Source organism: Urocampus carinirostris, chromosome 1, assembly GCF_059441175.1.
Source record: "Urocampus carinirostris isolate Australia breed hairy pipefish chromosome 1, RoL_Ucar_1.0, whole genome shotgun sequence".
NCBI classification, from domain to species: Eukaryota; Metazoa; Chordata; class Actinopteri; order Syngnathiformes; family Syngnathidae; genus Urocampus; species Urocampus carinirostris.
The window spans coordinates 51,072,476-51,100,108 of record NC_142349.1 but is presented as its reverse complement, the minus strand read 5'-3'; the positions used below and the strand labels follow the sequence as shown (position 1 = coordinate 51,100,108).

At 38.3% G+C, this 27,633-nt stretch overlaps 2 protein-coding genes and 1 pseudogene across 6 annotated transcripts in view; 1 reads left to right on the top strand and 2 right to left on the bottom strand.

The window, feature by feature from the left end:
* Positions 1 to 890: 890 nt before the first annotated feature.
* Positions 891 to 15,004, bottom strand: aldh16a1 (aldehyde dehydrogenase 16 family, member A1). The gene is made up of 17 exons (XM_088344369.1): positions 14,785 to 15,004; positions 12,489 to 12,588; positions 8,939 to 9,065; positions 8,666 to 8,823; positions 7,635 to 7,712; positions 7,351 to 7,538; positions 7,119 to 7,277; positions 6,883 to 7,041; positions 5,121 to 5,274; positions 4,951 to 5,026; positions 3,907 to 4,012; positions 3,701 to 3,822; positions 3,223 to 3,393; positions 2,219 to 2,423; positions 1,931 to 2,116; positions 1,673 to 1,798; positions 891 to 1,553 (listed from the first exon to the last, which is right to left on the bottom strand). The coding sequence occupies exons 1-17, from the start codon at positions 14,872 to 14,874 to the stop codon at positions 1,380 to 1,382; spliced, it is 2,379 nt and encodes a 792-aa protein (XP_088200495.1). The 5' UTR covers positions 14,875 to 15,004; the 3' UTR covers positions 891 to 1,379.
* Positions 9,663 to 9,785, bottom strand: LOC148375079 (U2 spliceosomal RNA; annotated as a pseudogene).
* Positions 15,005 to 15,007: 3 nt separating the features above from the next.
* The window catches only part of LOC148375077 (histone acetyltransferase KAT7-like), a 38,626-nt gene continuing 26,000 nt past the window's right edge, over positions 15,008 to 27,633 (top strand). For 2 of the 5 annotated variants that reach the window (XM_088344404.1, XM_088344379.1), the window contains exons 1-6: positions 15,008 to 15,122; positions 18,002 to 18,096; positions 18,210 to 18,354; positions 20,410 to 20,580; positions 26,256 to 26,537; positions 26,620 to 26,702. In XM_088344404.1, the coding sequence (XP_088200530.1) occupies positions 18,070 to 18,096; positions 18,210 to 18,354; positions 20,410 to 20,580; positions 26,256 to 26,537; positions 26,620 to 26,702 (708 nt within the window). In that variant the 5' untranslated portion in view covers positions 15,008 to 15,122; positions 18,002 to 18,069. Of the gene's footprint in view, positions 15,123 to 15,355; positions 15,573 to 18,001; positions 18,097 to 18,209; positions 18,355 to 20,409; positions 20,581 to 26,255; positions 26,538 to 26,619; positions 26,703 to 27,633 lie in introns of those variants that run through there. The other 3 variants (XM_088344388.1, XM_088344396.1, XM_088344410.1) reach the window with 3 other exon arrangements.

Sequence of the window (27,633 nt, the reverse complement as noted above, 5' to 3'; positions counted from 1 at the left end):
TCAACTAACGTTTGCCAAGTCATGCTTACTCAGCAAATTATCAGTCCTTCCCCTCCCTTCTGTTTTGATGTGTTGGTTTGGGCTGTTTTTCTTTGCAACTCAGTTCCTCGGGTCTTGTTTCAACACCAGTGCCGCATTTTGCTGAGTCATTTTTATGACTTAGCATTCTAAAACCGCTCAAGATCCTTCCTCTTTTTAACAATAAGAGGACATCTGCCCTTGTGGCCAGTCTTGCGAAATCAAATAGAAAGGTTTGCACAATATATATATATGGAAAGCTGATGACTAAAAGTCACATTAATTGCTCAGTAATTTTTCTAAAATGTAGTGTTTTCAACAACAATAACATTACCATTACAATCCTTTCTCTTTTAGACATAATGACACAAATAAAATTAGATACAATTGTAATTGAATCGTTTTTAGGGTTTTGCATAACTACGATAAGCAACAGGCTTATATGTCATAGCATTTGCCCGAGCAAAAACATCAAGCAAGGACAAAGACAGGAACGTTGTCATGTTTTTTTGATAGTAAAAAGAAATTTTGACATTTTAAAAAATGGAATGTGTCTTTTACAAAATCAACAACATATTTTTGTTGACAAACTGATTCGTGCACATGTTTCAAAAGGCTCACTTCTTTCAGATTAGCACAAGGTATTTGGAAAACATTGTGATCCTTGGAACATCAAAATCTTTTCTTTAAGGCAGGGGTCTCCCACGTGGGGCCAGCAGGCAATTGGTAGAGCTACCTAAGAAGACCCGAGTAGCCCACAAGAGGGGCCTGAAAATAGCTCACCAGTGATGGGTCGTTGCAGTTTTCTTTTAAATTGGATTTCTGACTGACATGTTTTGGTGGCTGGCTTAACTTGTAATAATTACAACCTGTTACAAACGTAAGCTTTTATTTTATAAATGTATATCAAAATGGTAGCCCTTTACACCAATCATTGACAAAAAGTAGCTCTCCACTTTAAAAAGGGTGGTGACCCCTACTTTAAGGTATCAGTCATATCCTTACAACTGAACCTTTTACTTACCGAACAATGCAAGTGCATATTATGTCACATAACAGTTTACACTTTGCTCTCATCACTATGGTGAAATTAATTGTACATTTGTCATTTGGAAAGTTACAGAATCAGCTTACATATGGCAAAATTTTAAAAACATGTTCAAGCACATCCAGGGTTACAGAAATTGAGAATATAATGAAAATCAAAACATTTCTAATACATCAATCATGGGTGTCATGTATGGGCAAAGTCCCACTTTTTACAGCAGTTAGTTAACTTTCAAACTAACATTTTACTTGTCTTCTACAGAGAAATCCAGCATCTTAAGTGTGAACTCAGCTTACACTCATTCAATTGTTTTTTATGCTGTGGGAATCCATACACTCTTCCACTGGATGGCGTTTCTCCAGAACTCCTCTAAATTGGAGACGTGTTTCCAGTCCCTGTTGCAAGGGTTCCCCTCCTTGTCCATATGACAGAAGAGGCGAAGTGTTTTAAGAGGACTGGTGCAAGTGTACTGGAGATATTGGCAGCCCTACAGCAAGTGAATAAGGGTCATGTGAGCTAGAGGACTTCGCATTACCAACCATCTTTTGCTCATGACCGTGTGGTGCAGCAGAATCTCGGGCTCTGATCCATGGGAGTAATGCTCACCTCACTGCTGCCCCAGTACCAGATGGTTTTGAAGACACTGTGATTGGCCAAGGCCCTTGTCAACACGTCTCGCCTTCCTGTAATGATGCTCACCAAGCCTGCTGGCAAATCTGAAGATAGGAGCACCTACAGGCACATTTCCATATATCACTAAACAATAGAAGAGAACATGCTAAGAAATAAACATCAAAAGAAAGATTTACAAGGACATTTGCTTTTTTCATCTATGAGTTCAGAAGAGTCAGTTATTACACTTACCTGAACGAAGGCCAGGGCTGGAAGCGGACACTTTTGACTGGGTACCATCACAATGGCATTGCCAGTGACAAGAGCTGCTCCAAGAAGAGTTACCATGGAAAGGAGAGGATGCTTCTCAGGAAGAACCGCACCCACCACTCCCACAGCTTCAGGGATGGAGAAACCTGTACCAGACTGTGGCATTGGCTAAACAACAGCGAGATGAACCTTATTAATCCAACCCTTAGAAATCTTGGCATCACTGTTATTTCAATATGAAAATGTATTAATTAACGTTAAATGCTTCACCAGAGTTCCACCAGGAAACTTGTCACAATAAGATGCCCAGTCGCTTAGCCTGGCGATGCTGAGCTCCACCTCCTGATTTGCGTCTTCCATTGGCAGACCAGTTTGCAAGCAGATTGAAGTTGTCATTTCTTTCTGTTTTCCTTCCAGACCCTTGGCCAGAGCCTGAATGAACTGCCCACGTGCAGATGGACTCTTTTTCATCCAGCTAAACAACAATCACAGAGGTTAATCCACAGATCTTCTGAAAATATTTTCTTTCATTTCATTCTTTCGTTAATATGCCATGTCATCTTTTTGAAAACCAATTGATTGTTAATCAAATGATCTTTTGTGCCCTTAGGTCTGATGTTTATCATGTGGCTTGCTCAAAAAAAAGGCTGGTAAACATTACGGGAACACTTTTTTTTATCATCAGATAAGAAGCCTAGATTCCAGTGCATGCACGCTGTCAGAAGGATTGGTTTAAGTTATTCCTGATGAGTCATCAAGAAAAGCTAGACTTGAACTTGTGATAAACCCAAACAGCCAGAGAGGTTACACAATATCCCTATAATTGGCTGACTTTCCTGTAGGTTTTAGCTGACATGCCCTTTTTACTAAAAAGTCCAAATTAAAAACCTCAAATTTAAGTTTTCAAAAGAAAAAAAGAATCAACAAACAAAATAATAATAGAAAATTCAACCTATGTAAAAAAAACTTCCCTTAAGTAAAATATGTAGTAAAAAGTTTCAAAATTTAGTTTCTTCATAATTATAATTAGTATACATTATCAACCCTTAATTCAAACCACAAAACTTGGAATATAATGTAGGGAACTAGTACTAATATGTTTTTGTTAGAAAAAAACAAACAACAAAATGAGTACACATTTCCTTAACCTGTTTTATGAACTTTATTTGTCACTAATGTTGAACTGTACTTAAGTACACTATGAGAACACTGATAACCATTATACATTTTCACCCAAAATGCATCTGTCTATTTGTAAAATGATAGTACCTCACCCTGGCTGAACCTTGATTGCGGCCTCCACAGCATTCCGGACATCTTTGAGGCCACCATCAGGACAGTAACCCAACACTCCACTGCCCCCTGGAGGAGACATCGCTAAAATGTTCCCAGAATCCGATTTGCATTCCTTGCCGGCAACAAACTGTGCATAGGACTTCAGGGTACTGTGCAGGAGAGACAGTATATGATTAACGGTATGCAGATGTGCAAATTACATTAACTGTTGTAAAGATGGTGGTTATAAAGGACAATAAGTAGCCGTCACCCAGACCAATATCAGTAAGAATACACAAAGGAAGTTGTCACAAACAATTCATTTTCCAGTTTATATTTTCTGACAACCAAAAGGCAAAAACAACTCAGCCGATCTCTTTTACAATCAGTGTAACCCGATACCTGATAAAGATGAAGTACTTGTTTGATCACAACACTTTTTATCGATATTCATCAATTAATACATGAACAACTAACCCAGCAGTCTCATCTGGAAAGATAACTGGGGGTGCTTCTGTTCCAAACTTGGCGTAGTCCATTGCAACAGGGGGGAAATGCAGCAGAATAGAAGAGGGTGGCTGTAGAAACTGATAGAGACCCTTGCAGGAAAGAGAAACCACAGCTCGATTTTTCCAGCTTCAAATATTTGTTGGAGACTTATAATATGTATTAGTAAAATGTACCTCTTGCCCACCATCAGTGCATGTGCCGCTGTCTTTGTAACCAGAAACAGGCAAACATGGATCAGATAATGGCTGTGAGTTCACCCACACGGAGCCAAAAGACAAACTGAAGAAAAGAAATAACAAAAAATGCTTTCAGTTTGGGTTAGGCTTGTGCTGAAAAAAAAAATTAATCTGGGTGATTAAAATTTTAATGAATTTCAAACAAGCAATATACTAAATCGGGGGTCTCAAATGTGGTGCCTGAGTAGCCTGCAGACCGATTATAAAAATATGAACTGGGTCATTGGGATTTTCTAGGGAAATTTGATTTCTAACTGGTATAATGTTTAGTGGTTGCATGAGCCTATTTTGACCTCTAATTACTTCAACCTGATAATTACAATGAGATAACATAGTAATGACAAAGTAACAACATAGTGATAACATGTTATTTTAGAAATGCATCTCAAACTGGCAGTCCCTTGCGCTAATCAGTAACAAAAACTTTAAAAAGGCTGGCGCACATGAACTAAATCCAACAGTTATTTAAGATAATTTGATGATAAAAATAATCCTGTGCAAACATTTCAGATACCTGATTATACATTACTTTTAACATGAAGTTAACAAAACAACTAGTCATATTTTGTTGCTTGCCACAATTTGGTAGAATCTATCAAAAATATGTCTTATAAACTGCATCCAGCATTCTAGTTTCATATTTAGCATCATCTTTAAGTGATTCAAAGTAAAATCTACAATTCCTTTCCTTGGTTTTGTATTTAAGCTGATTTTCAAATCTGCAATTGTTCAAAATGGCAAATGTACAGTGAAGTCTAGTCATATTTTTTTGGAAAGCCCCTAATCACAGAAACTATCCAAAAGCTGAACAGACCACACCATTGTAAAATCTCTTGGCTTGACACCAAGTGAAGGCAAGGAAAAAACAAATTATATAAATTAATTTCCTGGCCCTCAGTAGAACACAATAAAGTCTTATAAATGCTATTAAAATCTATAATTTGAATCCCAGATAGAAGTGTTTCTGTGTAATGTGCATGCCTTTTAGCCGTCTCCAAGGCCAGGGTGAGATCTTCAGTCCAAATACATGCTGCTCGGCCATGTGGACTATGATTACCTGTGTAAAATACAGAGCAGTGAAGTGGCTCAAAAAGAACTGTGCAAAACCTCACACAAGTATTTTCACATGTACTGGAAATAGATCTCTTCACCTAAAGTCACTGCCTCAGTGTTGCTCCTGAAGGTCATGAGAGGAAGCAGAGGAGCAGGACAGGGCTTGACCACACATGTCGAGGAGGTGGCCGCGTCACAGAGCACCGTAGGAGGATATTGGGTAGGGGACGGGACGGCGCAAGACTGCAACAACTTAGATATGAAAAAACAACTGTTTATGTGGTGAACCCAGCCTTATAATCATGGTAGTGGTTAAAAGTACTGTATTTTACAGACTATGAGACACACCCAAAAACCACAAATGGCCAGAAATTTGAGCACGTGCCTTATGCGCTACCATGTATGTGCAGTTATTGATCAGTCGATAATTATTGTTGACCACAATTGCATCACAACAGTGTCAACGGAGATCGAATCGGATAGCAATGGTAAAATCGCCAAATGCTGAGCACCAGGCCACTAGGGACATCGATGGTAGTTTATATTTTCATAACATTGGATGCAACAGGATTCAAACCTGGTTCGCAAGTGGGAGAGTGCTGAATCCTATCACCAGACCACTAGGGATACAAAACTAAGCATTGTAAGGGATAAACATTTCGAATACATGCGGCAGAAGGCTGGCCTCCTTCAACATCTGCAAAAAGCTCCTGAAAATATTCTACGAGACAGTAGTGGCAAGCGCCCTCTTCTATGCGGCAGCGTGTTGGGGAGGCAGCGTCAAGAAGAAGGATGCCTCTCGTCTCAATAAACTGGCTAGGAAAGCGAGCTCTGTTGTGGGCAAAGAGCTGGACAGCCTAACAACAGTAGCTGAGAGACGAGCACTGAAAAAGCTGAGGTCAATCATGGACAATCCATCGCATCCACTACACAGCATTATCTCCAGACAGAAGAGCAGTTTCAGCGACAGACTGCTGTCACTGTCTTGTACTACGGACAGACTGAAGAGATCTTTTCTTCCTCATGCCATGAGGCTCTTTAACTCCACCCGGCAGAGTTAAGGCCCACATTAAACCACACCACCTACATTGGATATTACCGAATCTTACTGCAATATGTATTCTGTGTAGCACTATTTAGTTAATCTATATAACACGCTACAGTGGGCATTTGCACGTCACACTGGGTATTTGTATATTGCATTCTTTTGGCTTTATTATTGTACTGTTCTCAGCTCAGGGATGCTGCTGGAAATGTGAATTTCCCTTCGGGGATGAATAAAGTATCTATCTATCTATCTATCTATCTATCTATCTATCTATCAATGCGTTTATTAATATATTTCAGGACGACCAAATTACTTCATACAATGCTTTTCTCCTTATTCAGTTCAGAACGACCAAATACCTTCCCACAATGCGCTTCTCTTCGTTTAGCACAGAATCTCGTGCACTTTGTAGACTTTGAGAGTCACCTATACAATACTGTATTTCAGTGGTCCCCAACCTTTTCTGTACCACGAGACTTAATGTCTTACAATTTTCCCGTGGCCAAATTATAACATCAACAATTTGGTAGTGTGACTCAAACTAGTGTGATGATGAGATAAAACCTAATGCCTTTTCATTTGTCGTTTGTATCCCTAGAGGTCTAGCGAATAGGACCCAGCACGCTCCGCGCCATAAGTCGTTTTCGCTTTCCGTTGGATCCAATGTTATGCAATGCTATGCAATTGTAATCAGTATATGTGGTACTTCTTTATTCTCTGTCCGGTGCGCCTGATATGTGAAAATAAAATGCAAACTATTTTTTGGTTGTGCCCCTTAAAGTTCAGAAAATACAGTATATTTTAAAACTAACAGTGGCGCCCTTGCTTTGAGCATCCTGCACAGAAATGTCAATGAGGGCTCGGTCCTCTTCGCTGGCGATGGTCACGCATTTTAAGCCAGCCATTCGCAGCCTCAGGCGGGCCACCACATCCTCCAGCACGCTCTCCTGCACGAACAGCACCCAGTGCATCTGCAGCGAGGAATTCAAGGTCATTCAACTGAGAGGCAACAAAAAAAAGCAACCGAAAAAAAGGGACTGAAACTTACATCTTTCTTTTTTTTGAAGGTCATCTCCACCACATCATCAACTGCGCTGTTGATGTCAGCGGACTCAAATATTATAATAGGACATCTAATGTTGATGTTTATGGATACAGAGACTGGAACACCCAGTCCAGCCGTAGCTTCACACAGCTCCACACAACTCTGAAGACAAAAAAAAAATCACATTCATAAATCATATTTTAAAACCAATTGAACAGCTTATGTCTATGCGCACCTGCTTGTTGCCGCTGTAGGTGACACAACTGATGCTGCCATTTTTTGCCACACCTGAGGCCAGTGACATGTCAGAGCCAGTTAAAACACTGACAGCCCCAGCAGGAAGGCCTGCGGCCATAAAAAGCTGAGCCAATAAAATCACTGGTGGTGCTGTGTTATGACCAGGGACAATGACCACAGAGTTGCCTAAGGAGCAAGTATAATAAGTACAATGTCAAAGAACAAAAACAAAATTAAATAGGAAAAGTAGCCAAACCACATTGAATGCTAGTCAGTTTTTACCCATTGCTAGTGCTGGTAAAACTTTAATCATAAGGGAGTAGAGATTGCAGTCATCAGATCCAACTACTAAAACAACACCTGGCAAACAAGAGAAAAAAGATCTTATCAACAACGGCCTCATGGACAGTTTAAATAGGAAATGTGCATTATTTACCACCTACAAGTGGTAAAAAAAACTTCTTAAAAAACTAAAACATTATAGATTTATTCTTGTATGTCAGGCTTTTTTCTACCTAAAGAAGAACTTAGTTTGGGTGCGCATTATACTCGACATTTTGCTAAAATATCACTGCAAGAATCAATCCCAGGACGCTGCGGTGAGAGCGACGAATCCTAACCACTGGTTCAGAAGGGATATAGATGACATGAGAGAAAGCATCGTCTTTTAACTCATTATCACACTATTTGTACGGTAGTCAAGGTTCCACACAAGAATGTTAGAGAATAGAATGTCGTCTGAAAGATAAATACATATAAAAAGCAAGACAAAGGAAATAACTTGCAATAGAAGAAACTAATTTATTGTCATAGTGGGATGATGAGACAAAAAAATCAAATGCCTTTGCATATGTCATCTATACCACTGGATGTCCAGTGGTTAGGATTCAGTGCTCTCACCGTCCTGACCCAGGTTCTAATCCTATTGCATCCAACTACAAAGTTTGATCTGATAAAAAATGAAACCAAATGTTGAACACAGTTTTAATCAAGAATTAGAAGTGCGTGTTATTCATTAATAAGTACATGAACTATCATGTTTAAAAAAACGTGTAATTCAATAAATTCACCTATATGATGATGAACTATTTTAGCCATCTTGCAACTATGGGTCCCCAAAAAGAAAAAAATGAAGAAAAAAAGCAAGGAACCAAAAGCTTGCAAAAAAACATGGCTAAAAATTTTTGAGTCTGAGTAGTTTGTATTCTCCTTGTGCTCTTTAGCACTTGTTTTTGGTTGCATGACACAATTCAGCAACATTTATTGGCAAAATAATACATGCTGTCCCTTTAACTTAGGTAGTGAGAGCTCACCCAGTGGCGTCCAGTTGGTGATGAGAGTGTCTCGAAGTTGTGCCCAGCTGCCGTAGTACTGCAACAATCTGATAAGGGCGGCAGAAGAGCAGGAGACTTGGCACAAGTCACACAAGTCAGCCACACTCTGTCCAAACTGTCCTAATGTGCTCGCCAACCTGGATACAAATTATATACACTCAACACGAAAAATACATTGTACTGTATTGGACTGGACAGTACATCTTTTTAGCAGTGAAACCCTGCTTAGGTAAATGGGTGTATTGACAGTACCTGAGCAGCACTTTGGCCCTTTGGGAGCAGGGCAGGCCACTCCAAGCCTGAAAGCCTTTGGCAACAAAGAATGTGCATTGTGAAATATCAGCCTCCACGGCACACACCGTGGTGCATATGAGATCACCTAGACAGCAGGCACGAAGTGGAATCATTTTAGTTGCTTCCCTCCAAAAATGGAGCCAATTGTCGCTGTCACAACTAAGGCTGCAACTATAATTTCATTTTGTAGGATGTTCAATGTCATTTAAAAAAAGGGTACATGTATTCTTGAATACACACTGTCATTCAGAATACAGTATTAAACTGATTTTGTAGAAGACTGTCTCAGAAAATTGGAATTTTCTTCTGTGTTTTCTGTAATGCAATTAAAAAACAAAAACACCATACACTCTGAATTTATTATAAATCCACTGAAATATTGCAATTTTTAACTACCGTATTTTCCGCACTATAAGGGGCACCGGGTTATAGGGCGCACCCCCCAAAAATAGTTTTTGGTCCTATATTTTTCATACATAAGGCGCACCGGATTATAAGGCGCTACAATGTCGACAAAACAGTCAGATGGGGAGGATTTTGTAAGGTTTATTGTTCTATATTCTTTATCAATTATCCGTTATCGGTCAAATCATTATACGCTACAAAGCCAAGGGGCCGAGACACTTGCTCCCAGCCAAGAGGCTGAGTCAAGGTCCTAGCCACAGAGCCAAGCAGCGATCATTGCGAATGCACCGTTCCCGGAGGTACTGCAATACCGGGCCGATGCGTGGAGTGGACAGAGCAAGCTCTTATTCCATCTCCCGAGCAACACCAAGAGCTATAAATAAACAAAACAGTCAGATAGTTCAGTCAAACTTATTACCCCCTTAACATTCCGAAAGCTTGCAAAGAAGCAAATACGTGTCTCAGACATGTACGGAAACAGTGTCTGTACGATGTCACCAATCACTCATCATTCCAAATATCATTCGGAAGGTTAAAGTCTTAGGATTCAAGAAATGCCAAACATTTCTTAGTTTCCATTTTATTTTTTGCTGGCAACTGTGTGGACAGCAAAGTAAGAATTTTATTGTGCAGGGAAACGGGGTTCTTTACTGTGCATATGACAATAAAGACTTTGAATTGAATTTAGTTTAAAAATAGACTCACCACAGAAACATCAAGATCGTTCCAAAACAAGATACCGGGAAAATATAAAGCCGCATAGCTCACCTAAGTTCTCTTGCAGCCATCACGTTCAATAATGATACGTAACCATAGTCTTCTTACAACCGTGAGTGTAGTAAATCCAGGAGAGTAAAATATTTACAAATACAAAATAGTAAAAAAAAATGTTTTCTCTATGCCGTAGTGCAACCCAACGTGTGATTCACTTTCATCTTTTTCGGCCAATTGCAGGCTTATGCGAGCCTGTAAATGATAAAAAGGATCCGCCCCCTTTACCTCCGAATAACTTTAGCCAATAGTGACTGATTCAAATGATGATTGACACATTGGTTAGGAAATGAAACGCCTGTATATAAATCCCAGCATACACCACAGACTACTTAGCCTTCGGTGGAAAATCTAGTCGGCGGCTGCTTGCCTTAGTTGCAAAACTTTGCGACTTAATATTGATCCATATATAAGGCGCACTGTATTATAATGCGCATGGTCAGCTTTTGAAAAAAATAAAGGCTTTTAGTTGCGCCTTATAGTCATGAAAATACGGTATTCTAAATTATGTTAATCATGGATTACAGCCAACTACTATACTTTTTCATATTGTTATAATTTCAAATGGTACCTTTGATTTTTCGTCATAATCAGCAATATTAAAACATTAAAGACTTGAAATATAGCAGTTGATTTGTAATAAATCCAAAATGTATGACATTGTTTAAAAAAATATATATTCTTGAATCCTTGCGTAACCCCAATCATTCAGAATGTACAAAAATCTAGAGTAGTTATCAAACTGATTGTGCATTATGTGTTTTGCATGCAATTAACCAAGACTGTCTCTGAAAATAACAATGTTATAAGTTGGTTATTTTTTTTTCAAATTCTTAAAACATTGTCATACATTTTAAATTCATTACAAATCAAGTGAAATATTGCAAACCATTTTTACTTGAAATATTGCAATTACGGCTTAAAGCCTACTAGTATAAATTTTCATGATATTCTCATATTTTGAGTTGAGTTGGGATATGAGTTTTTACCATAAACAGCAATATTAGAACAATAGACAAAAGACTTGCACTATTTCAGTTGATTTGTAATCAATCCAGAATGTATGACATTGTATTGTTGTTGTTTGTATGTTTTTAATTAAAAAAGGCATCCTTGTACCCTTGCATGCACACTAGGGTGGTCCTTATTTTTCGACTTTTAAAATTTCATGCTAAACTTAAAACTCACTTCTACTCCATTGCATACGAATAACCTACTCCTCTTGTCGGTTGAAAATAGTTTGTGTAATATAGTGTAACAATCTGTGAAGCCCTTTGAGACTCTTCGTGATTTAGGGCTATACAAATAAAAATGACTTGACTTGACTTGACATGCTCTGACCCCTTGAATATGTTCCAATATATACAAAACGTAATTAGGCAAAGTTTCATCAAAATCAAAGGATATTTAGAGGTCGCTCAAGGCCTCTGAAATTTTGGTATGAAAAATAAGGATTTTTCGCACATTATATCAGCCCTAGTGTACAAAGTTACTTGTAACTTTTCTTGTGTTACAATTATAAGCAATGGACTGAAATTGGATGTTCTAAAACGCCGTACACATAGGGTTAAGATTTCCGTTTTTTCTCGAAAATTGCCAAAATTTTACCATTTTGGGAAATTTCAAAGTCGTTGAGCTACCTCTAAATATTATCCAAATTGTTCAAAATTGCACACAGTGTGTTTTTATCGATATAAGAACATATGCGGGGGGTCAGAGCCCAATATTTAAAAAAAAAAAATTTCGACCCCCATTAAGGACCACCCTAATGCACACTCCCATTTGGAATAAATGCCACTTATGTAAACTCGAACTGATTGTGTATTTGAATACTATTTTACAGGACTCAGAAAATGAGAATATTGTGATATAAAATTATCTATTTTCGATTAAGTAATTGATATCTGAGAATAGGGCAGCTATTATACCTTGTTTTTTCAGTAAATTCACCAGCTTCTTAAAAGCAGACCAATTCTTTCTACATTAAGTATTCAAACATGCAGAATGAGACTAATGTTACTTGCTAACTTGACCGGGAACAGCACGTTATGGCTGGTGTCAGGTAAAAAGAAATTTCATCATGTTGTCACTACCTTGATGCAGTTTGAAATGATGTAAATTTAAATCAAACAAAGCTCCCATTATTTGTAGGCTTGAGATAAGTTAAAATGTTTGTAAACTTAATTTGGCCTTTAAAACTGAGGATCTGAAAAACAGTCAGTGGATATTAAGACCAACAATGCGTAGGACCAGTTGATGGAAAGTTTACTATTTAAAAAATTCTAAACTTTTGTGACTTGTGTGGAATTCAAAACTCAAAAATGGACCTCACCTTTTGAGTCCACTACGGAGAAAGTCTGTCTGTCAACCGGATGAACAGATTTACCATCAATAAACAGACCCAAAGAGCGAGAATGATTTTCCAGCCAAGTCTGCAGGTGGAGCAATGAAAAAAATATTTTTAAAAAGGGGAACACTAAATGTTGCTGCAATGTAATGCCAAACAACGAGTGCTAAAAAGAAAAAGGAAGAATACCAAGTATGCAGGCTCAAAGTGACCAAACAGGACCATTTTTCTTCTTTTTGTGTTTTGCGAGCTTTTTGGTTTTTGCGTACTCGTAGCAACAAGATGTCAATTATGTCACCTCCAGGGAGGTGACATAATTGACATCATGTTTTGTAAAATATTAAATTTTCCACACACATTAAAGACACACATTTGTATGATAGTTCATGAGTTTGCTTATTATTGAAATAAGTACAGTATTGCTTTTTTAACAAATGAAGGGTTTTTTTCTTACCACTAGGAGGCGATAAATAATGAACACCGCCCTTTTAAAAATAAATTGCAGACCTCTGCTCAAAGAGAGGTAATGTTTGTTTATTTGTTTTTCATTTAGTTATTCTGAATATGCATCACAAGCAATGCAAGGCTTCCTGGTGATTGTCAAAAAAATATCAGGAAATGAAAATATCTAAAAATGTAAAAAAAATGAGGAAGCAACATAAACTAAAAAACAAAGTAATAGAGAACCAAAGACATATTCAGAAAAGAGTTAGAGGCATAGATTATTCATGTTCAAATGGAATAATGTGAAGAGTTTGGGTTTCTCTGTATGAATATTAGCCCTAATATTGGCTGGAGACCTAATATAAATAACATACATTCCAAAATAGCAAAGAACATCGCAGTTATGAGTAGATGCAGACTTCTATTTGACCAAAAAAAAATCTTCATATAATGTACAGTTTATTATTTTTGGCCATACTTAATTTATTGTACAGAGATTTAGGAAAATAGGTAGCAAAGCAAGCAGCACGGCACAGTTCTGAGATCGAACTTTCCTGTGTGGAGTTTGCATGTTCTCCCCGTGCTTGCGCGGGTTTCCTCCAGGCACTCCGGTTTCTCCCACATTCCAAAAACATGCATGTCAGGTTAATTGGACGGCCCGAATTGTCCCTAGGTGTGCATGAGCGAGTGAGTTGTCTGTCTCTGTGCGCCCTGCAACTGGCTGGCAACCAGTTCAGGGTGTCCCCTGCCCACTGCCCGAAGATAGCTGGGATGGGCTACAGTACTCCCGCGCCCCTACTGAGGATAAGCGGTGCAATAAACCTATCTGGAATATTTTGATGGATGGATTGATGTAGAATAGCAAGAAAGAATTGTTTCAATTACAGAATAAAACTATTAGGATTGTGCATAAAGCTGGTTATGAAGAATGTACAAACTGTTTATGGAAACCAATATTAAAATTTGAAGATACAGTGAGTTTGAATTCATATTATTAGTATTCAAAGTAAATAAGCACCAACTTCCAAGAACTATTCAACTGGGGTTTTTCTACAGAGCAGACACTTATTATTTCAGGGGGAATCCATAACTTCTAGGTTTAATGCACTCACGCGTGGGTGTGACCAGACCGTTTTTGGTGGTGCTTAAGGACATATGCTTAAATATGCTAGATTTTTAAAAAAAAGTAAAACAAAACCAAAATGTTCTATCTTGAATTGGTTCAGTCCTATCACCGCTCCCCAATAGGTAAGAAAATTGACTGACCGGTGGACTTAATATTAAGCATCACATCCTTATTACGTTGTCCTTATATATGACTTGACTTGTATGCTTTTCAATTTATTTTTTATTTACTTTGGCAAAGACAGTTGGAACTCAAGGAGAGATTCAGCCTACCCAGCAAGCCCAAGATTGAGGAATAAAGATATTGGATATCAACAGTTAAAGTTAATGACAGGTTTGCAGCCCCTCAAATTCAGGCGACACATCTAAATTCCTAAAGTGTATGGTAAAATAATAAAATGTTGAATAGAATGCCTCATGAGTTTTTTTCTTGCGTTTTCGAAGCACGTGGGGGGAATAGGGTAATAATTTCAAATTGAGTAACTCGACGTAATTCATTACGCCGCTATTTTTAAGTTTAATCACGTGTTAGTCTTGTGAGTTAAGGGTTAATGAACTGCACACGGATCCAGAGTCCAACCCGGGTTTGAAAAACTTGCAAGAAGTAAAGTAAATGTAGTAGTAATTGCATGGGCGCATATGCTTTTTATTTACTGATGGAAGATAAAATCTCGTCTTATTTTTTTCCGATACTGACTGAATTTTGCTCTACCTGTGCAGAGGAAGCGCTGGAAGTTGCAACCGGTCCGTTTTCCATACTCTGAAATATATCGTGAACAGTCTTTGTAGTAGTACCGGCCATAATATTCGAGGCTTAGATTGACAAAAAAATCACCAAAGATTCCGAGAATCTTAAAGGTTGAAATCTTTGTTTCAAGGCAACAACGCTGCCTCAGTGAAGGGAAAAGTGTTTACGTCAGAGCCAACGTGCTACCTGTCAAACCTACCGACTAACAACCGGATGTTGGATGCCTAATCAATTACCCACGGCTTCAGCCATAATTGTTTGTAAACGATTTGCTTCATGAAACTTGCAGCTCTTTCAGTTTGGTAATATGGTTTCTTTCAGTTTACTTCTGGAAAATTTAAAACAGTTTTTATAGAACTGCTAATAAGGATTGCACTATTTTCAAACCAACACGTATAATAAGTAAGCTTGAAAAATACAATTAGGTTGTAAAATGTTGCTAATTCATAAGTACTGTAAATTATTTTGGGATTAAGGGCTATACAAATAAACATGACTTGACTTTACTCAAAGGAATTATACACGCTCCTCTGTTTCTAGACGAGAACATTTTACAAACGTACCGAGCGTGCGCCCTGAGAGGAAAAGCAAAAATAATCATACGCGGATTTCGACTGACTTTGCTTTCAGTGAAAACAGGAAGGTTGTTTTGCTAATATATTGATGGGATCGGACAAATATTCCACCCGACTCACTGGTTTTAATCCTACAAAAAACTACACGTCATTCCCGTAAAAATGCCTCGAAGAAAGGTAGGCTTGGCTTTTTTTGGGTGCATTTTGAACAGTCTCCAAGCTGACTCCCATTGCGTCATCGATATATCAGGAACATAGGAAATGTTTTTATCGACTTGCACCACGGTTAGCAGCTATAAATGTGCTTCAGGTTTACTTTTGGATAACAGTATTGGTTACTTCATAGACTGGCGAATTTGCTCGTGCCTAAACAGATAATTATTTAGTGATTGCTAAAAGGCATGCTAAACGATCCTGTATTCACTCGACTTGGGGAGAGAGCGAATGCTAAAACCTGCTACAAAGAATACAATAACTTCGCCTTTGGTCGAAAGGAACAAGCTTTATTTTATCTCTCTCTCTCAAATTGGTGATCGTGCGACGCGTTCATACCAAAACAACGCAGTGATTCGTCCAATCTACTATAGCCTCACGTTCATTGGTCTAGTTACGCAGAGCTCCGCCCCTTCTCTCTTTTCGTCATTACAGTATTTACAAATTAGGTATTTTTTGGAACAAGGTGTCAAAAAAGTATATGTAAATGTGACTAATGTTATTAATTCAACAACATACACTTCAAAGTATTTCAGACAAAAGGGAAGATTTTCATATGGTCTTTAATGTATACACAGGGTTGGGAGGGTCCACTTATTAGCTATTGAAACATTTCTTCAGTAACGTATCCCAATACTATAATATTGCTGTAATGTAACTTGATTACTTTCAATAAATTTTGGGCATACTCCAATACCAAATATGCGAATAAAATGCAAAATAATCATAACATAAATCTCATCTCATTAGCTACACCGCTTATCCTCAGTAGGGTCGCGGGGGTGCTGGAGCCCATCCCAGCAATCATCGGGCAGTGGGCAGGGGACACCCTGAACTGATTGCCAGCCAATCGCAGGGCACACGGGGACAGACAACTCACTCGCCCATTCACACCTAGGGACAATTTGGACCGGCCAATTCACCTGAAATGCATGTTTTTGGAATGTGGGAGGAAACCGGAGTGCCCGGAGGAAACCCACGCAAGCACGGGGAGAACATACAAACTCCGCACAGGAAGTCTGGAGCTGGATTTGAACCCACGCAGGAGGTTCCCAAGACATGAACTGTGCCGCACATGCGCTAACCACTGCGCCGCCGTGCTGCACATAACATAAATATAATTTCCAAATTGTGTTTAAGCTAAATGAACAACGTAACCCTGAAAAAAGATGGGGGAGTATAGTTTATTAAGCATCGATTTAACATTATTTTAAACACACCAAGTGTTCACACTGAATTTTCAGCAAACTTTGGGAGGTCTTGTGTCAATGTTCAAGTTTTACCTGTTTGAAGTGGGGATGCCAAACCATCCATCCATTATCTGCACCACTTATTCTCAGTAGGGTCACGGGGGTGCTGGAGCCCATCTCAGCTGTCCTCGGCCAGTGGGGAGTGGACAGCCTAAACTGGTTGCCAGCCAATCACAGGGCACACAGGGACAGACAACTCACTCGCTCATTCACACCTAAGGACAATTTGGACCGGTCGATTAACCTGACATGCATGTTTTTGGAATGTGGGAGGAAACCGTAGTGCCTTGAGGAAACCCACCCAGGCACGGGGAGAGCATGCAATCCCCACGCAGGCACACAGGAGGTTCGATCTCATGACCTCAGAACTGCACACTCGCTAACCACTGCCCCGCCGTGCTGCCGGGATGCCAAACCTCTTGAAAATATTCCAATTTACTAGACTAAGTAGAGCATTCTCACAATATAACAATATGTCATCGTGCAGTGAATTTTGAACGACAATGACCTAAAAATACAAAATTACATTGAATAAATGTTCCTAAACGCACACATGTAGGCTCCTCACAAATTTCAGGCTTATGCCAATTCAACCGAATGAGTGCACCAGTGAAGGATACATAACATACAGACAAAAACAAAAGTGCTTTTACTTGCAACACAGTGTCACAAACATTCAGGGGTGGATAAGTTGGACGTCTGTAAAATTTGCGCAACAGATACAAACGTTAATACGGAGCGTGCGCCTCAATTCTCTGTCTCTGTAGTGTCAGTAATTAAAATTATGAAAGGCGCAATTCGTCTATTGATGCATTAGGTATATATGAATATACTTTTAAATCCAATTGTAATCCTGCAAAGTAATCCTTATTTTAAGTAAATATACCTGTAGATTTTTTTTCCTTAACTGTAACAAAATTTAATTACATTTTTTGTGTACTAATTACATAACGCTGTTACATGTATTCCGTTACTTATCAAACTTGTGTATACATAATAGAACAATAATGTTTTTTTTATTGACACTAAACTCAGTATACCGTGCTTGCTTTTCCTATGAAAAGTATATCCTTGTTTTTACATTTACTTTATTCTTTTCATCTGACTTAAACTGTTCAATGTCCATCTTTGCTGACCATTTAGGTTAATGTGATTAATTTTGACAAGTTTTTCGAGTGGACATGTGGATGATATGATACTCCTTCCCCAGGATGGGATCTATGTTGGATTACCCAATGGTAAAAATTGATAATCATGATGATAATAATTAAAAAGAAAACTGCACTGGCCTTTTGAAGACTGTTTTCTAAATGTTTAGCTAACATCCCATATTGTTCATCTGCTTTTGAAGAGGACCACAGGCAGCAGTTCGGAGGGGACTGAAGACTCTGATTTTTCTGCTGACCTTGAGCCGACCGAAGCAGTGAGGGACACGCAACGGCATAATAGCACGCGGCAGACTCGAACCTCCCTTCGTCTCAGCAGAAACACACAAGGTAAAATGTTAACAATTTGTTCATATTTTTGGGCTTAGCCAATTTTTGGTGATTAAAAGTAAAACAAATGAAGATACATTGTGTAAAATGAACACAGTAGATTTTGGGGTGTTGATTTAAACCCACCTAGTAGGGGTGATTTTTATGTTTTACCAAACTGAATTGAGAACTCTTAGAAAGTGTTTAGTGTAACCTTTTTACATGTTGTGCATGTTTTTAGAACGGGAGACTTGGAGGTGCTCAGTACTCATTTGACCAATGTGTGATGTTTTTGATTACATTATTTCAAGTTAAATTGCTTGCAATTGGGAACTAAGTCAGGAAATTACAATTGATCCTGTTCTACAAGTTTCCCCAACAATAAACACAGGAGTTCTTTTGATCTGAGCTAAATTTCTTCCTTTGATGGTACTGAAAATTAACAAACAATTGGCCTTGAAAGTGCTTGAAAAGTGCTTGAATTTGACCATGAAAAGGCGTACGAACCCTGCCGTTTGTTTACAAGCTGAAGTGTACTTGACTTTCTAGAAAAATACTTTTAACCACATATGAATGGATTCAAGTCTATACACATCTAGTGTGTACGGAATGTACCATTTTTTCTGTGCGAGCAGAAAATCAAAAAGAAATGTCCCTGAGAAATCAGCCGATACAAATGAGGCTTTTTTAGAAAGTAAGCTGGTATTTGCGTGAATGATTTGTCCCGGTACAAGTCCCTCAGATCTTTGCGGCATTGAAATAACCCGGCTGAGGTCAACTGCACGCACACATGTAAGTAGATTCTTTCCAATTAGGGGAATACTGTACAGTCACAAAATACATTTTGAAATATTGCAAACTCTCTTATAGCTGATTGTTGTGTCAAGTTTAAGAACTTAAGGAGCACCCTCACTCATCGTACGTTGGCATGATTTTATGATTACCTGTGATCAAAAAGGCCAGAGCAAGCTCAGCTCCAGAACCAAGTGGGGTACCATACAAGAACTGCCCTCAGCTACTCCACAGGCTCTTGAAGTTCCAGACGATCATATGGAGGAGGGGAAAGGTGGCACAATGGTGGCGGTTTTCAATAGGGGTGTTAATTTCAAAGGAGGAAGAGTCGAAGTCCATCAACTGGTTCAGAATTATCTTGTTGCTCAGTGTGTAGGGTAAAATATTCTTCAGCTTAGTTGCTGGTCAAATGATCGCCTACCTTCTGAGGAACTCGTACATCGACACCTCGGTTCAGAAGGGAGGGATCCTGTGGGTACCGGGGGTTTGGACCACGCAGGCGTGATAAAACAACTGATGAGGGAAGCCCGGGAAAACAAGGTAGACTTAGTGGTGCTGTGGTTGGACCTTACAAACGCCTATGGGTCCATACCCCACAAACTGGTTGAGTAGGCCCTTAGCCGGCACCACAACCATTTTTTTGTATTTTCACCTTTTTTCTATTTCTTTTTAAACATATATAATTAAAATGATGAAAAAGTGTCTGTCATTGAAATAAATGAATGGTTTACTAGTTTTTTTTCCCTTACCTTAATTATGAGCAATATTCTTACACTGTGATATTTTATTATGTAGTGCAATACTAAAGGTTTGGCATTTAGCTTGCGGTGTCCTTAAAAAAGTTGAAAGTCAAATATTGTTTCTATTATCCATGTGTTTATAATGCCCAACTGGGTTCAAAGATATTGTATTCTTTATTTTCCATTGTGCCTGTTGTCACTCATTACATGATTTCTGAGTCTTTTGTGCCCAAAATAAAAAATTAAGCGACCTGTTAGATACTTGGTTGATTTAACACTTAGTACTGTACCTTTTGGTTAGAATCTGGAGAGATTTCAATCATTTCACTCAACAAAATGCCTTTACAAAGATCACAGAGTTGTATGAAAGACTTACTATTATGGTCATATGTTTGAAGTGTTAGAGAAAAAGACATCTGGATCCTTCTCTGCCTTCTGTGTCAATAAATGAACGTTGTCATATTATAAATGATGTTGTTTGAGGAATATCACGTAGGAAAGGGTATTCAAAAAGTTAGGACAAAACATTTGTCCTATCTTGCAGATGATTCAAACACAGCACGAAAAGATTCTCCTGCACCAGTGTCATCTTCCTCGTTACCCCCAAGACGCAGAAGCACGCGTGGTCAAAAGGGGGCGACAAACACCACGGCCAAAAGATACCCACTAAGGCAGGCCAGGCTATCAGGTTCTGATACAGAGTTTAACAATAATGGTGAGTATAACAATCTAAATGGCAATTCTCGAGTGTTAGACCAGCACAAACATCCATTGCCATGACTTTTTGTTTATTTTACTTTTAAATGTAATGCAACTGAATTGTTGATTAAAAAAAAAAAAAGGATAACTTTACTGGTGCAGGTGGTTAGGACTGTACGGGGCATCTTGGGCTAATTTTTGAGGATAACATGGGTTGTAATTTTTAAGGGCGATAACAGAAAAAAAGAAAAGTAGCTATTTTTCAAGGGAAATTAAAGGAAAGCAATGAATGAATGGAGTGTAGGGAACAAGTATTACTTGAGGCTTACTCAGAGTTTAGACTGATCAAAATGTGTTCTCAAAAAAATAAAACCAATATTCAAACACGAATTAATCGAAAAACGCACTCTAAATAGACTGAGTTACACCGAAACCCTATTAAACTTGTGCTAGTGTTTTAAATTACGATTTTAGACCCATCCTAGGATTTCAAACGGGTTTAAAACCCATCATGAGATTTCTATCAGGGATTTCAAACCCATCTTAGGGTTTCAAACCATGGTTTTATACTTATGTTTTTGTCTCATTTTGCGGTTTTAAACTCATCTGAGCTAGGGTGGTCCTTAATGGGGGTCGAAAATTTTTTTTTGGAAATATTGGGCTCTGACCCCCCGCATATGTTCTTATATCCATAAAAACACACTGTGTGCAATTTTGAACAATTTGGATAATATTTAGAGGTTGCTCAACGACTTTGAAATTTCCCAAAATGGTAAAATTTTGGCAATTTTCGAGAAAAAACGGAAATCTTAACCCTATGTGTACGGCGTTTTAGAACATCCAATTTCAGTCCATTGCTTATAATTGTAACACAAGAAAAGTTACAAGTAACTTTGTACACTAGGTCTGATATAATGTGCGAAAAATCCTTATTTTTCATACCAAAATTTCAGAGGCCTTGAGCGACCTCTAAATATCCTTTGATTTTGATGAAACTTTGCCTAATTACGTTTTGTTTATATTGGAACATATTCAAGGGGTCAGAGCATGAAATTTTAAAAGTCGAAAAATAAGGACCACCCTAATCTGAGCGTTGCAAACTGGGGTTCTAAACTTGTCCTAGGGTTTCACACCATGGTTTTAAACCTTTGTAAGGTTTAAAACTAGGATTTTAAAACCAATATAGGATGTCAAACTAGCGTTTTAAACTCATCCTAACGTTGGACACTAGGGTTCTAAACTATTTTTAGGGTGTCAAACAAGCGTTTTAAAACCATCCTAGGATTTCAAACTAGGGTTTTAAACGCAACCATTGTTACCAAACCTGGGTTTTAAACCCACCAAGCATTTTACACTAGGGTTTCAAACACATGCTGGGCCAGAGTCAGCAACCCAAATTTTTGAAAGAGACATATTGACTGAAAAACAAATATGTCTGGAAATGCAAAAAAATAAAAGCCTTATATTTGGATTCAAAGCAAGAGTGATTTAGACATAAAAGGTAATCATCCAATAATTAATACTTATTTGAAAGAAAACCACCAAACACAGGAAAGAAAAAGAAATATTTCCCTCCCCATTCTTTTTCCATTTTCAAACATTTTTCAAAAACGTTGAAGGGAGCCACTAGGATAGCGCTAAAGAGCCACATTCAACTCTTGAGCTGAACGTTGCTGGCCCCATGCTAGGGGTTTGGTCTATGGATTTAAACTCATCCTATGGTTTCAAACTAGGGTTTACAACCCATCTTCAGGTTCAAATAAAGATTTCCAACCTGTCCTTGGTTATTGAAAAGGGAAAATATTTAATCACTAATGATTTTTAGAGAGGTCTAATTAGATACCACTTATAATCTCTGATAGTTAAAAATAATGTGAAAGAAAAAAACACATTCAACCTTCTGGAATCTTTTGAAAATTTTCAGGTAAAAATATTTATTGCAGAAACTTTAACATACCGCGTATTTTACCACTCCAATCGGACTCATTGAAAGTAACACCTGTTTTAATGGCGAGTCTGGCATGAAAGAGAAAGTACTACAGTGTGTTCTTTCATTTGCTGGCCAAGGTCCCAGAGCTCTGCATCTCATTTACACTCACCAGTCTTGACTGCAAAAAAGCTCTGATTTGTTATCTTGTTAGTTCGTCTAATTAAAGTCAGAAGAAATAAAAGAGGGATACAATATTTAAACCAATAAACCATCAATAAAATATTTTACTGTTAAAATTGGGATATTAGCGTACATTTACTAAATTACTCGAGTTATATTGTTGTGCTTTGAAAAAATATTTTATTTATCAACCGTTAATAGTTTTATGTGTGAATAGTAAATTGCAATTATCATTTTAATAAATGTGTATTACAATTTACCATTTACTTCTACTATTTGAATTGTTTGATCCAAAATCCCAGAGCAAATAGTTACGTGTGGAGCCACAGGACATGTCTCGTGATGTTATTGGTAAGAATTACTGTTTCAGCTAACATATTTTCCAGACACTAAAGGCGCACCTAAAAATCCCAAATTGGCCAGATATTTTAGAATACTGCAGAACATGGTAGATAAGATAGGAAGTTCATACAGTGTTCTTAGGTGTGTGTTACTAAATAACGTTTTACTGTAAGTAGACTTCCGTATTTAAGCAATGATTGATCAAGTCAATAATCATTGCTAGCAAAGTCGCAATACATAGTATGTGATGGGTTTGAACCCTTGTCATGCTTGGGAGGGTGCCAAAACGTTACCACTAGACCACCAGTAGTAAAGATGTCATACCAAATGCATTAGAGCTCATTTCATTATCACACTTTTTTTTTCTCACCGAGCCTGAAACACTGATTTGCATAGTGCATTCTGGTTAAACATTCTCTCCACTTCTTCACCTGACCCTCAATAATGTTGTGAAAGACAAACAAAACAGAAAGTCTTTCAAACAAATACTTTGCCAGCTCTTCTACGTAAATACACATATTAAACCGAGCCGTTATTGACGCACAGGTGAAGAAGTGGAGACTGTTTAACCGATCAGACCTATTTGCACTATGCAAATCAGTGTTTCTGGCACTGACTAGAAACACTAGAAACAGTATAAAAATAAGATAAACCTTTTCATAGGACATCTCGACAACTGGTGGTCTAGTGGTAAAATGTGTGTGCCTAACCGCCGCGATTAGGGTTTGAATCCCGTTGCAAACAATATTTTGGGATTTTTAACCAGCGATACTTATTGACTGCTTAATAATTGCACTTGTATAAAATGTCCTACAGTTACACGGTAGCTCTTAATGTAGTCTCAATTGCATGCATCTGTAATCCTGTGTGCTTTACGTATAAAATATATATGACAAAAGACTATAATTTTGATAGTGCTGGAAATACGATAGTTACTTTCTTTTTCAATTGAATTTGTCTTTACTGTCAGTGAAAACAACATATTGAATACCGTTTGCAACGATATTAGAAATGGCACTAAATATGTTTTAAAGAGCCAAGAGTAAAATTAGATAAACAAAATGTCATGATAAATAGGGAACAATATTTACAAGGTTTTGCTTGGAGACAATAATGATAATATTTCTATAAAAAGTAGGGCAATAACTTTTATCAGCAACAACAAAATCCCAGATAATTACAAATAAGAGTCCATGTTTTTCATTTACGACTTGCAAGATACATTTTCATGGTTTTTAAGTGGACATTTTTGCAGTGTATTGCTGTCTTTTGTTTTCACTTTTGTTTTAGGTTTATTGACATTCAAAATACCTTTTTCCTTGGCTGGCACTGTGTGATATAATGAGTGCCAAGGAACGATAGTGAAATGTGGAGTTCCATTTGGACAGGAATGATTATTTGTTGCTCTTTTGGACCTTCTACATCAGGCATGTCAAACATACAGCACGCTGGCCAGATCTGGCCTGTTGGATGATTAAATGTGGCCCACCATGAATTGTGCTTGTCAAAAGAAGAAGCAAATTGCTGGGTCAGTTCTAGCAAAAGTTATGTTTTGTTTTATATCAATGCAAACCAAATCCTCCCTCCTTAAGATAGAGGGCAGCGTGGTGGTTTCATAGCCTGATGAGTTCCTGCAGGTGTAAAACTGCATTCACTCAACTGTTAAAATAAACCAGTTCACACATTCAATGCACAACATGAAAATCGTTTTACCCATTTTTTTGTGAATATATTTGTCATGTTTGAAAAGGATCCCCTGACATTCGTGAGTATAACACATAGTGTAGGTTACAAATTTAGGCGGAATGATAAAGCATAACTCTGAAAAACAAAGCTAAAAATGTGGACTGTACAATCTTTCACTGATGCAGCCTGCCTCAGAACAGAAAGTCTGGATACGACCCCAGGGCCAAACTGAGTTGGAAATCTCTGTACTTTAGACTACCGTAAAATCCGGACTATAGGGCGCACCTGATTATAAGCCCCATGCACCACATTTTGCTGACATTATTGGTTTTGTCCTTACACAAGCTGCACCTGTATATAAGCCGCATGCGCCAACATTTAAACATGTAACACAGTCACAAGTTTATGCCAAACCTGACCTTAGGTGCCGCGATTATAACTGCAGGGGTTTGGGGGTTTTTAAGGGTTATTGTTCTATCTTCGTTATTCATTATCCATTATCCGTTATTGGTCAGTTCATAATACGCTACAAAGCCTAGGAGCCAGGACACTTACTCTCAGCCAAAAGGCCAAGCTAAGGTCCTAGCCCTAAAGCCTTGCTGCGATCATTGCGAATGCACCGTTCCCGGAGGTACTGCAATACCGGGCCGATGCGTGGAGTGGACAGAGCAAGCTCTTATTCCATCTGCAAACATAGTACACAATTCATCCACCACAATCGGCAACATGAACGGAAAATGATACCGGTAGTTAGAATTTAATGCAAACCTTTAAAGTCCAGGTCCCGTTGAAAGTAATCCAACAAAAAAAATGTATATTTCCAAAGTTAAGGGTGGGAAAAATATATTTCCACTATTGTCCGCTGCAACAACAAAGAGATTTAACTCAGCTTTACCCCACTTCCCGTCAGCCTGCATTTGCTCCCCCCCTTCTTTTTGATTCGCTCGTAGAAAACATATCACAATAAGTCTCTAAAATAAATACATGACAAAAATATACAGTTGCAAATACATATTACACATGGTTACACATATTTACAAAGAAAGACGGTACACCTAGAGAGTTTTCAAAGCTTTAATAATAATAATATAACTTTCATCCTCAACCGTGCCTGTGAAAGGTACCACCACGCTACTCCTAACACGCTCACAAAGAGCGTAGCTGTTAAAAAAAAGCCGTACCGCAATTGCGAGATTCACGGTAAACCGTCCTTGTCTTTCTCCTCATAACTGTCGCCATCAAGGGCGTCTTCCTCATAATCGGAACGAACCTCTGTCCTCTGTCATACGGACACTCGGCGCACAATTCCACCTGTCTAAATTTTGCCTTTTGTACTCGAGTGCCGCTGGTGGCCGTTAGAAAAATTTCATAAATTGGCCGCTTCACTGAATAAGCCGCAGGGCTGAACATTTGGGAAAAAAGTAGCGGCTTATAGTCCGGAATTTACGGTTTTATAAAACCTTTGTTAGGGTGGAAAAACTGAAATTTCGAATTAGGAGGTGTAGCTTAGTCCCAACACACACAATTTTGACGTTCCTTTTTTGACTTTACAGGCAACAAGCGGTCTGCCGATCAGGATGAGACTCCTCCCTGTACGCCAACTGGCAACGCTGCATCTTCAGAGTCCGACATTGAAACCTGCAGCCCTGGCAAAGACGTGGTTTCTTCTAGCAATGATGTTGTGGTTTCGCAAGAGGAAGACGAGCGATTGGCTAAGGAGCTCTCGATGAAGGAGGCTGCCGCTCATGACCTTTCCCACAGGCCCAAACGACGTAGATTTCACGAAAGCTACAACTTTAACATGAAATGTCCCACGCCTGGATGTAATTCACTCGGTAAGGTGCCGTTCGATTGAATGGGATAACTTCCAAAATACCCCTTGGTGAGGTTTTCTACCTCTTTCTCTAACACACACAGGTCACCTAACTGGGAGACATGAGAGACACTTTTCCATATCGGGCTGTCCTCTATACCACAACCTCTCATCTGATGAATGCAAGGTATTACCACACAAAAACAGCTCTCCTTTTTCGCGATGTTGCATTCTAAAAAAGTCATGCGATAGTCAAAACTCGCAAAGTAGAAACTAGGGCTGCATGATTTGGGGAAAAAAGAACAGTATTGCAATTTCGATTTTCGATTTTAAAAGGATAGTGTATTTTTTGCTAGGTTTTTTTTTTGTGAATTCTAACCCTTGGATGCATAACCTACCAGTTTCTACACTCTTCCATGAGTGGGGTCGATAATTCCTGGGAAAAAATAAAAATACGAATGGCATCATTTCATAAAAGGTTTTATGAGGAATACCTGGAATGTGACAATATTACATATTTTAATTTTTTTTTATAGATTTTGAACAATATAAACCCATGGGGTCATTTTTGATCCCCTCATGCATCCAAGGGTTAATACTATTGACATGCTTTTACCCGCCATTAAACTATTGAGAAGACCTGTCTGTATGATGTCACTAGTCACTGGTCCTTTTGGAGTCTCCAAATTTCCACTTTTGGAAACGCCTTTACATACCCTTAGAAAAATGTGCAAAATACTAATGTTTAGTTTTTCAGATTGTGACCTGGGACTAGGAAAGGCTTTATGCATTTGTCTCGACTGTTTTCCAGCTAAGACGCCCTTGCTTAACTCATCTTGTATGTGATTGCAAAAAAAGATTCAGACTAGAATAAAAGCCTGCCATTTTTGTGTGTTCCAACTTAGATTGTTCACTGTTAATAGCACATGTAGTGATTTTTTTTCAGTTGGGAACAAAATCTCAGAGTGTTACATTTCAAAAGAGACCAAAACCGTCCAGATTCTCCAAACGGTTCAACAACAGCTTTCAATTTACTTTGGGTACGTCTTGGATTAAGATTTTTGGTGAATTTTACAGGATTATTAAAATGTTACATTTAAGTAAACAGCGCCCTCCTT

Coding starts and splice junctions, on each gene's coding strand:
- aldh16a1 (XM_088344369.1), bottom strand. CDS start 14,874: ATGGCCGGTACTACTACAAAGACTGTTCACGATATATTTCAGAGTATG. Junction 8,824..8,938: donor AGGGCCAAAGTGCTGCTCAG/GTACTGTCAATA, acceptor ATTTGTATCCAG/GTTGGCGAGCACATTAGGAC. Junction 7,278..7,350: donor CCTACAGCGGCAACAAGCAG/GTGCGCATAGAC, acceptor TTTTGTCTTCAG/AGTTGTGTGGAGCTGTGTGA.